The sequence below is a fragment of the Myotis nattereri genome, assembly GCF_964212035.1.
Source record: "Myotis nattereri genome assembly, chromosome: 12".
In the NCBI taxonomy this organism is placed as follows: Eukaryota; Metazoa; Chordata; class Mammalia; order Chiroptera; family Vespertilionidae; genus Myotis; species Myotis nattereri.
In genome coordinates, this window is record NC_138087.1 from 34,041,877 (window position 1) to 34,053,819 (window position 11,943).

Sequence of the window (11,943 nt, forward strand, 5' to 3'; positions counted from 1 at the left end):
GGTAGAACATATAAACTCAGTTGAAAGCAAAAATGATAATAAATACAATGTAATCATTTGGAAATGTTTCCATTTCTCCATAGTTTCATTAAAACATAGCTGTTACATTTTAATGTGAAAAGGATCTCTGGAAGATCACCTTTCTGCTTTGTTTTCTTATGCTTAATAAAGATTTCTTTCTAGTAGACCCAAAAGTTTAGAAAAATTTACTCTCAGGATTAAATGATGGATATTTATTTTGTTTGTTAATCTCTGTAGATAGGTACTGTTTCTTAGAATTTCTTGATTAACTTTTTAATGAACTTTTAAAATATTATAATTAGTCATTTTAAGACTATCTAAAATCAATATTCTTAGAATTACCTTTTTCTCTACCAGTAGCATTTAGAAAGACAAATGGGTGGAATGTTCAAACACTTTATTTTGAAGTTGCAGATATAATCTTTTCAATTCCTTATGCTATACCCTGGGTTTTGTCTTCTTAAATAATAATCATTGGAAAGACTGAACTAAACATGGGTATTTTGTTTGTTTGTTTGTTATCTTGGGCATTCTATTTCAGGAGCCGCCTAAAGAAAGACTATGATGATTTCAGAAGACAGCCTGATCATGATAAATTTACTAGAGAACTATGGACTACTGAAGAAGGTGAAGGAGACCCTGGAAAGGAATCTCCTAAAGTTGAAATCAGTAAGTCTATAGACTCAACAGAACCTCTAGATATCCTGGAGAAAGATCACTTTGATTCAGGTATGCATTGAAAAAACATCAACTATGCATTACACATCTGTAATTCAGTCCCCATTGTTACTTTCAGAATATGGCTATTTAATTATTATCATAGAATTATAATAAATCAAAGACTATTACTTTAGTACTAATCAAAGAAGTCATAAATTTAATAAAGGTTTAGTAAAAAACACTTTTTCTTTTAAATCAACACTAAAAGCTCTGAGAAGTTTTAGTATATTATATGGAGATAAAATATCATCTAGTTAATGACATGTATTGATTGGGGAAATCTGATGTTTTAAAGGTGTACTGTGTCCTTAAAAAAGGTTCTTTGAATTTATTACATTTCTGGGAGTTTCTGGAGCCAATGCTTGACTCCAAACTATATGTGTGTCACTGCTCATTACAGACCACACATTCTTGATCTGCACTTCCTTTGAAATAGGTTCAGCCTCTTCTTATCATTATGTTTGAAGCACTATTTCTAATGTTTACTTTAAATGGGAACTTGGAAAAAGTCCCTAATACTGTGAAAATTACTTGTTAATAAGGAATGACCAAGATTGATGGCCTAATGATAACTGAGTGGACACACTATTCTTATATTAAAGGCTGGATTAGATTATCTGTAATTCATTTCAACTCATCAGATTATATTATTATATAAATCTAATTAAATTACTTTCTTTAGTTATATGAGGATTAGTATGAAAATTTGTGGTTGGAAATGAATTAACCTGTTGTATTTTATGTCTTTAGTAAATTGAAAAAGAGTAACTTCTTATCAACCCAGTTTGACCAGACATGAACATAAATTTTTTACTGTGGGGGTAATTAAACACCAGTAAAAGCTGGACACTTTTCATCCTTTAGAGTCTCTAAAAATAGATTAGTATGGAGAACCATCTCTCTTTAACATCAAGATTTTCCTGTGAAGAAGAGAACTAGACTAGATTCCTTTCCAAATCTAAATTCTTAGCCTTTAATTGCTGGCTTAATCTCTTTAAAAGATGTAAAATTTCCTTTTGCACTTACATGGTCAGCAGAATTAGAGAAGTTAACCAAAAATAATTTTCTTGTTAATAATAGGATGTTCTTGAAAATGTTTATTATATCAAGATTACTATGTCAAAGGTCATCTTACCTTAATTCCCATCAGTGGTGCTAAGACTTGAATCACCTTATAAATTTCTTAATAAATTGTCAATTCAAAGATTGACTTTTTAAAAAATAATTGGTCTTATTACTATTCACTTGCAATTTATATTAACAAAATGCTTGTTTTATAATTTTCAGATGATATGAAATTGTCAGAAATAGAGTTTCCTATGGCCAGAAGCAAGTTGTTGAAAAAGGAATTGCCTTCTAAAGATATACTGAAGACACTGCCTAAAACACTTAAGCGACAGTCCAAACAAACTAGTCATCTGGATGATAGCACAAAAGAACTTTCTCCAAGGAAGAAAGCAAAGTTAAGCACAAATGAGACAACAGTTGAGAATGCAGAAGATGATATGCAGATGGACTATTTGGATGAATCAAAGCATACAGAGCCACTGTTTCCAGAGTCATTTGCCTCAGTGGATTCAACACCAGTGTCTACTCTCCAGAAAGGGACCAAACCTATTCAGGCCTTGCTTGCAACGAATATTGGGAACAAAGTGACCTTAACAAATCAACTGCCCCCTTCCACAGGTAAAAGTGCTTCTGTTGTGGAAAAGCCAGTTATATCTCCTCCAGAAGCAAGCCCCATAAAGCCAGCGTTGACCTGCCACACCAGTACAAAAGGTCCTTTACAGATGGTGTACAAAATGCCCTGTGGCCAGTGGTTGCCCATAGATCTTCATAATAGCTCGGTAAAGATTCAAATGCAACCTATGCTGGATCCTAAGACAGGAGAAAAAATCATGCAGCAGGTCCTCATTCTGCCTAAGAATTTTGTGATTCAGCATAAGGAAGGAAAAGCAGTTGCAAAAGAAATACCACCACTTCAACAAAAAGGTGCAGAACAACATGGTTTATCTTTCCAGCAGACAGCAAATGTAAACTCTTCTTCAGCAACAGTTCTTGTCAAGTCAGCAGGAGCTGTTTCTTCTACCCATCTACCTAATGCAGTTTTGAACAAGACGATTACACCTTTGTCAAATGTGAATAGTGCTAGACCACAGCCTTTGTCACCTGTAACCTCCATAAGTAATTTATTAACACCACCAGTTAAGAATAGCCAGAGTGAGGTAGGAAAAGTCAAAAATGCAGTTTCAGCAACCACATTCCCCCATCCCATTGCTTCACCCACCATTTCTTCCATAGTTCAGCCTCTATTATCAGCAACAACACTAAGTGGATCTACAAATTCTGGTACCTCCCTCAACAGTTTTGCACAACAAACTTCTGATTCTTCTGAAGCAAAGCAAGAATTGAAAACTGTGTGTATCAGAGATTCACAGTCAATTCTTGTAAGGACACGAGGTGGGAACACTGGAGTTGTGAAAGTACAAACAAATACTGATCAAAATTCACCCAACAGTTTATCTTCGAGTTCAGTTTTCACTTTTGCTCCTCAGCTTCAGGCATTTCTGGTGCCAAAATCAACAACTTCATCCTCCTCTGCTTTTTCACCAGTAGCTGGAATGACTACTACATCTAGTCTTCCACCTTTTGGCCAAACACCAACTTCTGCTTCCATTCCAGCTGGCTTTAATCCATCCATGGGGAAAAATCTTAAACTTACATTAGGACAACCTCTTGTAAGTGATAATTTGGGCCATATAGTAGAGAAGACTTCACAAATGCCCTCTTCTCCCTTAAAGTCCTCTATTTCTTCTAGTACTCCACTATCATCAACAGCAAATAGTTCAGTAAGTGTAATTAGCCTTCCACCAGGAAATTTTGGACAAACCAACGCAAATGCTATTCATACTCCAACTAAACAGCAACAAGCAGATTATATCACCAAAAGTTACCCTGTTACAAGATCAGAAGCAACAGTGGCAACAAATGGAGATGTGATCAGTGGGACTACAGTTCAAAAAGTTATGTTGGTATCAGCTCCATCTGTTCTTTCTTCTGGCAGTGGAACTCCAATTAATGTGACACCTGCACCAACACCTACAGGTGTGTCTGCCCAGAAATTAGTTTTTATTAATGCTCCAATATCCAGTGGCACTTCTACTATTGTGGCAGAACCATTAAAACAAACTCCCCCCTTGAATAAAACATATGTTAAGACTCCAGAGCAGCCTCAGATAGTACTAATTCCATCTACAGTGGGAGCACCAATGAAAATAAATTCATCAACAACTGTGTCTCAGATAAAAGATGTGAAAATTGGTCTAAACATAGGTCAAGCAATTGTAAATACTTCAGGGAGTGTGCCGGCTATACCATCAATTAACATACTGCAAAATGTAACCCCAAAAGGAGAAGAAAAAAGTACCAAGGGCTATGTTTTGCCATTGTCAACAAGTGGTAATTCAATTCCAGTAAGCTCAAATTTTGTGAGTCAAAATATTACTCCTGTTAATGAATCAGTGGTTTCTGCAGCAAGAGCAGTAAACATGTTTTCAGTAACAGGAGCAAATGTATCTTTAGGTTCTCTTTCAGTGACCTCAACCTCTGCTTCAGTTGGGACACGACCTCCTGTTTTAGTCAGTGGAAATGATACCTCTTCAAGAATTATGCCTGTTTTGTCAAATAGACTTTGCACATCAAATCTCGGAAACACTGTGGCGATATCAACTGTGAAAACAGGACATCTTGCATCATCTGTTCTGATTTCAACTACACAACCAACAGTGTCTCCTAAATGTTTGACATCAGCTTTGCAAATCCCTGTTAATGTTGCCTTGCCTACACCTGTGACTATATCCCCTAAAATCAACACAGTCCCACAAGTGGCAACAGTATCAGGAGCCACACGTTCTGTATCTCTTTCTAAAAGACAATCTCAGACTTCTGTCCAGTTTCAATCACCAGGGATTTCAGCTACAGTGCCAACAAATATGAACACAAATAAACCTCAAACTGAATTGCCATCCCTTTCACCGAGTCCAAGTAAAATAGTTAATATTTCCAATGTTGCTTCTCTGCCAAACCAGCCAATATCCCCTGCTTTAGTAAAGTCATCCTCCAGTTGCAGTTCTACTCCAGGTGGCTCTGCCATTCACACTGCCACAGCACCATCACATGTAACTAGTGTGGTAGAAAGTCAATTCAGTGAACCTTGTATTCAGCAAAAAATAGTCATCAACACCAGTACGCCTTTGGCACCTGGTACTCAGATCATGATTAATGGAACCCGGTTTATTGTTCCACCACAAGGTCTTGGAGCTGGCAGCCATGTTCTCCTTATATCTACTAATCCAAAATATGGACCTCCCTTAGTGCTTAACAGTGGCCAAAGCATTCAGCCTATACCAGTAGATAATCCTGTCCAAAAGACCACACTAACATCTAATAATTTAAGTGGGCAACCGGTAAAACAATCTCTAAGAACCTCTACAAAAATTGTAAACTCTCTTGGGAATGCAAGTTCTCTACCCACAGTGCATACACAACCACAAATCATAAACACAACTGCTCAAGTTTCTGTTCCACCTCCTGTACCAACGGTGTCATTGACTTCAGTAATTAAGTCTCCTCCAAGTACTCTTTTAGCCAAGACATCTTTGGTTTCTGCCATTTGCTCTAGTAATTCTCCACTGCCAAGTAGTACTTCAGTATTTCATTTGGACACATCAGTCAAAAAATTGTTGGTTAGCCCAGAAGGAGCCATTTTGAATACCATAAGTACTCCAGCATCTAAGGTTTCTTCACTCTCTTCATCTCTCTCTCAAATTGTTGTATCTGCCAGTCGAAAGCCTGCCTCTGTCTTCCCTGCGTTTCAGTCATCTGGCTTAGAGAAGCCTGACACAGCTGCATCTTGAATTTAGACTAAACGAGCCAGTTTTTAAATAATGGGGCATTGTTTTGATTCCCATATAAATTTTAACTGTTTATTATACTGTTGAAAACATACTATACTTTGTGTGTGTGTGTGTGTGTGTGTGTGTGTGTGTGTGTGTGTGTGTGTTTTAATGTATCTTTTCATTAGCTTGCAACAGGCTTTGTTTTCTTGGGGAGGGAAATACCTGTTCCATTTCACTCATTGGTATATGTTCTCTGAGGTTGGTTGTTTAAAGTAGGCAGGCTTTACCTGTCTGTATAACAAATTGAACAAAGTCAAGTTTGACTAGTTTGGATTAAGCTAGCCTTTTGTGCACTTGCATTGACATGTTTCTTCTTGAATTTGGACTATTGCAGCGTGTATCTACAATATGGTATTTTGTGTCATTAGTGAAATCTTATTTTTGTTTCTGTAAAAAAAAATATATATATATTTATGCATTGTGAAAATGCAGTCCATGGTGTAAAATTGTACATATTCCTAAATTCCTAACAACCTGTACTAAACTATATGTACAAAGAACTATGCTGTCTTATTTATGTTTTGTTTACATAATGTATAGTTTTTTAAGTATTTTAGTAATTTTGGACCAGTGAACTGTTAGCAACAATGCAGAAGAATCTGCATGTAATAAACTGAGTTGCTGTATTTGTTTGTTTGAATACCATTTTTTTAAATTGCGTTCTTGTTCCATTGGGAGAATATATGATATAAAATGGAGATAGTCCTTTACAAAAAAGAATTGAGGCTGGGAAATTTGAACTAATAGCTAGCATCTGTATAGGCTTTACAGTTTACAAACTGTACTTCCACATCTCATTTGATTTTCACGGTATTCTTGAGAAGGTTAAGTGATGTGTCCAAAGTCACCCAGCTAGTAGGTGGTAGAGTCAGGTCTTGAACCTGATGCTTTACATTCTTTTTCCATGATTTTACACTATTTCTGTTATAAAATTTTACTCTAGATTTCATTATTTTAACTTTTTTCTGTAAGTCCACCACCAAATTCTACATTAATCAAAATAAGTAATCTTTCAGACCAATGTATTTGCTGTCTGTTTATACACTCCAGATAAGTTTTTATAAGCTTTTTATTTTTAAATAACTTTAGATTCACAGAAAGTTACAATGATAGCACAGAGAGGTCCCTTGAATCCTTTAACAAGTCCCCCCCCCCCCATAGGTTTATTTTTATATTGAGGTGTTGGTTCATAGTGACTAATTTTCCAATTTGGTATTTTTTAAAACATGATTTTTTAGTTTAGAATAACAAATGTGGACACTTCAATTACTTGTAAGTACTCTTTGCTTTTTATTTGTTTTTGTCAACTATAGAGCAGTTACTTAAATTCCATTATAAAGCAATTTTTATTGGTCATTTTATTCTCAGGGTTCTACATTGTGGTATTTCAGGATATGCCTCATTTTACCACTGAGCCAAACCGGTTAGGCTTAGGATATGCCTCATTTTAAATAAAAGATTTTATACTTATTGGATCTTTATATCCATTATCTTATTTGGGACATTGTATATTTATCCACATTCCATTTATTATAATATTGTTAACCTGTGGTTGAAATGGTAGGGAAGAATAGGCCTACAGACTTCTTTTGAAACTACATTGAAACTTATTAGTTATCAAAGTGGGCAGTGAGGGTGGATATTCCTGGGAAGTTGCTAAAGGTTCTCAGAAACCTGTATTTGTGTTCTAAGAGCACTTTTACCAATCATGTCTATGTTCAACTCTGTAGTCACCTTCCCTTTCCCTGTCAGTTTAGAAAGACCATGGATTTCAGGGGGAAGTGGGTGATGTTGAAATGCATTACATTGTACATAGGTGGTCCTCAATAAATGAATGTATGTATTTAACTATATTAAATATGGTTTTTTTTTAAATTAATTTGAGAGAGGGAGAGAAATACAGATGTGAAGAGAAACGTCAATCAGTTGCCTCCTGTCTGGGAACTGAACCCACAACCTGGGTGTGTGTCCTGATTGGGATTGGAACCAGCAACCTTTCAGTGCTTGGGACAACGCTCAACCAAATGAGCCACCCGGCCAGGGCCATGTGCTTAACTTTTAAAGTAAAACCACCCAAAACTGTTTGTCTTTTGTTGAAAATAATTATCTAAGCCACTTCCAGAAATAACTGAATTACCTATTGGTCCCATTTTAATCTCAGTGAGGGACCTAAATAATTTATTAACCACTAATTCTTTTCTAACTCCTAAATTCAAAATTCTGATAATGACCTTCGAAGCTCTGTGTGATCTGTTGAACCTTTCAGAGTGAAGTGCTCCCCTCCTCCTCCTCAGGGCTGTGAAGGGACCGACCCTGTAAGGACTGGATCACAGATCAGCAGGAGGGTGGGTCAGCGAGCTACAAGCGGGCAGGCGTTGGACAGCTACAGGAGGGGGAGCAGGGCAGCAAGCTGGGGAGGGGGGGGCGGAGCTACAGGAGGGCAGCAGCGAGCTACTCATTCGTAGGACTACTACTATTACATAACTTCCTCTCCTTACCATACCCGAGCCAGCATCATATTGCAGTTACAGATTGAGGTCATAGATTGAGAAGGACAGATCACTCCTTCACAACTGTAATAAAAGCACTTGTATGCACTTATGTAATGCCAGCCCTAGCTGGTTTGGCTCAGTGGATAGAGCATCGGCCTTCAGACCAAAAGGTCCCAGGTTCGATTCCGGTCAAAGGCACAGGCACGTACCTCGGCTGCAGGCTCCTCCCTGGCCCAGGCCCTGGTCAGGGCTCATGCAGGAGGTAACGAATTGATGTGTTTCTCACATCAATATTTCTCTCTGTCTTTCCCTCTCCCACTCTCTCTAAAAATGGGAAAATATCCTCGGGTGAGGATTAAATACAATGTTTATATGGATCTAATTCTAGAACATTAATGAAATGGTCTAGAATTTTAATAAAACCATCTAGAGCAGGGGTGGGCAAACTTTTTGACTCGAGGGCCACAATGGGTTCTTAAACTGGACTGGAGGGCTGGAACAAAAGTATGGATGGAGTGTTTGTGTGAACTAATATAAATTCAAAGTAAACATCATTACATAAAAGGGTACGGTCTTTTTTTTTTTTTTAGTTTTATTCATTTCAAGCGGGCCGGATTCGGCCGGCGGGCCGTAGTTTGCCCACGGCTGATCTAGATCCTCAAAACGCTATCTTAATAATGATTCCATTAAACTTCAATTTGAGCAAATGTAGCATCAAGTAAGTAAAATCAAACTGAAAGAATTATTATCTAAAAATTATTTTTAAAGAGAAAACACGTCCTTTAGAAATTGAGTTGGCTGCTGTAAACCTGAATCAAACCTGCAGATGGCTCAGATACCTGAGTCCTCACAGCTTGACCTCTCCTCTGGGAACCTGATGATTTAGGGAGTCACCTGATGCTTCCTGGCCTCTGCTGGAAAAGCTGGAATTCAAACTTCTTCAGCCAATATTTTGTCTGTTGTGATCCTTTTCTTTTCTTGTCTCAGTGAGCTTTCTCTCCGCCAGGCTGCCATCCACCTTACGTGAGCTTTTTTCTCATAGGAGGCAATCCAGCTGATCTTCAAGGAAGTGCTTCTTTCCAACTGTCAAAGCCATCTTCTTGTAGGAGCCGTGCTTCTAATGTATATGTATTTTCATATACTTCAGGAACTTTCTTCCAGATTGCTAAGCAGTAAATTCTTTCCTCAATTGATTTTTTGCAAATCTGCATTGCACATGTTGTTGACTAGTCCAGCAATATTTGAAGTTTTTGAGTCTCACTTGCAAACTATTTTCAGACTGCAAAGATGTTTGTTTGGACACTGTTCATTTGAACTGTAAGTATTTGTTAATTTAAATTTCTTAACTTTTTAAATAGTCCTTAATCTTTCTCCTTCAAGTCTTTTCAAAGGAACACTTAACAGGATTGGTATATCCCTTCAAATTGACGTCTCATTGACAGTGGAGGGGTTCTCATTTGTTTAATTTTCTCTGTCTGATTTCAGATAGCCATCAACCAGGTAATCATTTCTGAAGAAAGCAGGCAGACTTTATCACCTTTTCAGAGATTTTAATGGGCTCTCTTTATCATTTAACGCCTCTCTCGTTGTTTTCAAGTTGTCAGCTTTTTTTTTCTTTTCTTTTTTTTCTGTTTCTTCATTTCCCACACTTTCTTTCATCTTACAGGTTCTTGGGATAGCAGTTTTGGGCATTCTTCAAAATGAGTGTTTTTATCCAAGCCATCCGTGACTTCCCTCCGAACTTGCTCGGCATTCCTCAGAGATGATTTTATGATGTTTCGTCATCAGTCACCTGAGATAGAGGAATTTCCATGCATTTTCAGGTGACACTGTCAGTCCTTAAAGCCATGAAATGAAAGTGTAGCCAAAACCGGTTTGGTTCAGTGGATAGAGCGTCGGCCTGTGGACTGAAAGGTCCCAGGTTTGATTCCGGTCAAGGGCATGTACCTTGGTTGCAGGCACATCCCCAGTGGGAGATGTGCAGGAGGTAGCTGATCGATGTTTCTCTCTCATCAATGTTTCTAACTATTTCTCTCCCTTCCTCTCTGCAAAAAAATCAATAAAATATGTTTTTAAAAAGAATGAAAGAAAGTGTAGGGGGCTTCCTGTTTTCTGTCCTTTTTTGGAAAAGTGCTATAATATTCTCAAGTGATGACCGGAGCTACCCAGATTTATAAGTGCTACCAAACTCAGTACTTGCAGCTGCAGAGGACCGGTCTCCACTAGAGGTGACTTGGGGCTTCATTGGTTTGCCAGCTCCTCACAAACTTGAACCCAGGCGGAGAATATTTTGGCTAGTTCTTTTTCCCTCAAGTTCGCCTGCTCTTTACTCTCTTTACAATCAGAGAATCCATATCAGAATCTCCTGGGAAACCATAGAGACTTGGGCCTTGAATCAAACATCAGACAACACCTGGGGGCTAAAGGGGGGCCAGGAGAAGGAGGGAAGACCAGGTTCTATAAAACAGACTCACTACACAAAGGGGAAGTGATATTATTTATCCAGCACATTTGGACACAGAAAACAAGGCTTGCACCCAGAGGAGATCATCCATGATCTCTGGCTGCTCTAGTCCTGACCTGTTCCTGCAGGAAACCTAGGAGATCAAAGTCATGCCATGCCATTACCCACTAGGCCCACAAGGCAGTTGGGCGAGGCGGGGGGGGGGGGGGGGGGGGGAGCACGCTGCGGTAGAGGACACCTGTGCACAGGACCCTGGATGAGGCTTATGCTCTTGTGTTCAAGTTTCCTTGGGCAGCAGGGAAGCCTGATCCTGCCTGCAGAGGTCATAGGGACCTAGCTCCCCGGGAGGCACCCGTCTAGCCCTCATTTGTGTGTGTTCCATCCAGGTGTGCAGGGCAGAGCAGTGAAGGGCCTCAACAAAGGTATTGCTACCATCCCTGGATTTCAATGTCAGATTTGGCAAAGCCTTAACAGTTCACGGATTTTCTGTGGAGCCAATTTGTCCTCATTCAATCCAAGCGTTCCTAGGTGAGGGAGACTCTTCACTGGTGTCTGTGACCCAGGCTCCTCCCATCATGTGACCCTGCAATCTCCAGCTCCTGGCTCCCAAAATTGTCCCACAATTGGCCCTCAATCCAGGGAGTCGTTTTCAAAAGTATGGCTGCCTCTGTGTAGGGGGCAGGTCCTTTTGGCTGAGTCTGGCACCCCATATCTATTCCTTGAAACAAAATCTCACTCTTCTAGTTTCTCTCTGGCAGACAGCTCAACCCCCTTGCCCATTGCCTGGGACACTGAGGGACTCTGGGAAAAGAGCCATTTTTCCACAGGGAAAGGAGAGAATGCTCAGCGGATGGTAGATGGGCTGGAGATCTTGGAGGGGTCCAGGGAGCAAGCCATAGGCTATTCTATGAATGTGCAGGTTAGGGCTCAAACTAGGCCTTTCAATGAGGAAAGGAGCTGCCCAAATGCCTGATGGAATTTACTTTGTTTAGAACTCTTTTGTTGTTGTTGTTGTTGGAAAAGGGTGTCGGGGGCGGGGACGACAGGGATGGGGACAGGGCTTATTTTAAGTGGTAAGACTGGACAGTCAGAAAGGGCAGGGAAGTATTTTAGTATTTTGTTGAATGACTTATAGATATAGATGTAGATGTAGATATAGATATAAAGTGAATTTTAAAAAAATATATTTGTATTGATTTCAGAGAGGAAGGGAGAGGGAGAGAGAAAAACATCAATGATGCGTGAGAATCATTGATCTGCTGCCTCCTGCACACCCCACACTGGGGAT

The 11,943-nt window shown here is 39.0% G+C and overlaps 1 protein-coding gene across 3 annotated transcripts in view; it reads left to right on the forward strand.

The window, feature by feature from the left end:
- Positions 1 to 6,325, forward strand: part of BRD10 (bromodomain containing 10) — a 105,242-nt gene extending 98,917 nt beyond the window's left edge. For all 3 annotated transcript variants that reach the window (XM_081103414.1, XM_081103415.1, XM_081103416.1), the window contains 2 exons: positions 563 to 750; positions 2,029 to 6,325. In XM_081103414.1, coding sequence (XP_080959540.1) covers positions 563 to 750; positions 2,029 to 5,657 — 3,817 coding nt within the window. In that variant the 3' untranslated portion in view covers positions 5,658 to 6,325. The remainder of the gene's footprint in view (positions 1 to 562; positions 751 to 2,028) is intronic.
- Positions 6,326 to 11,943: the final 5,618 nt, after the last annotated feature.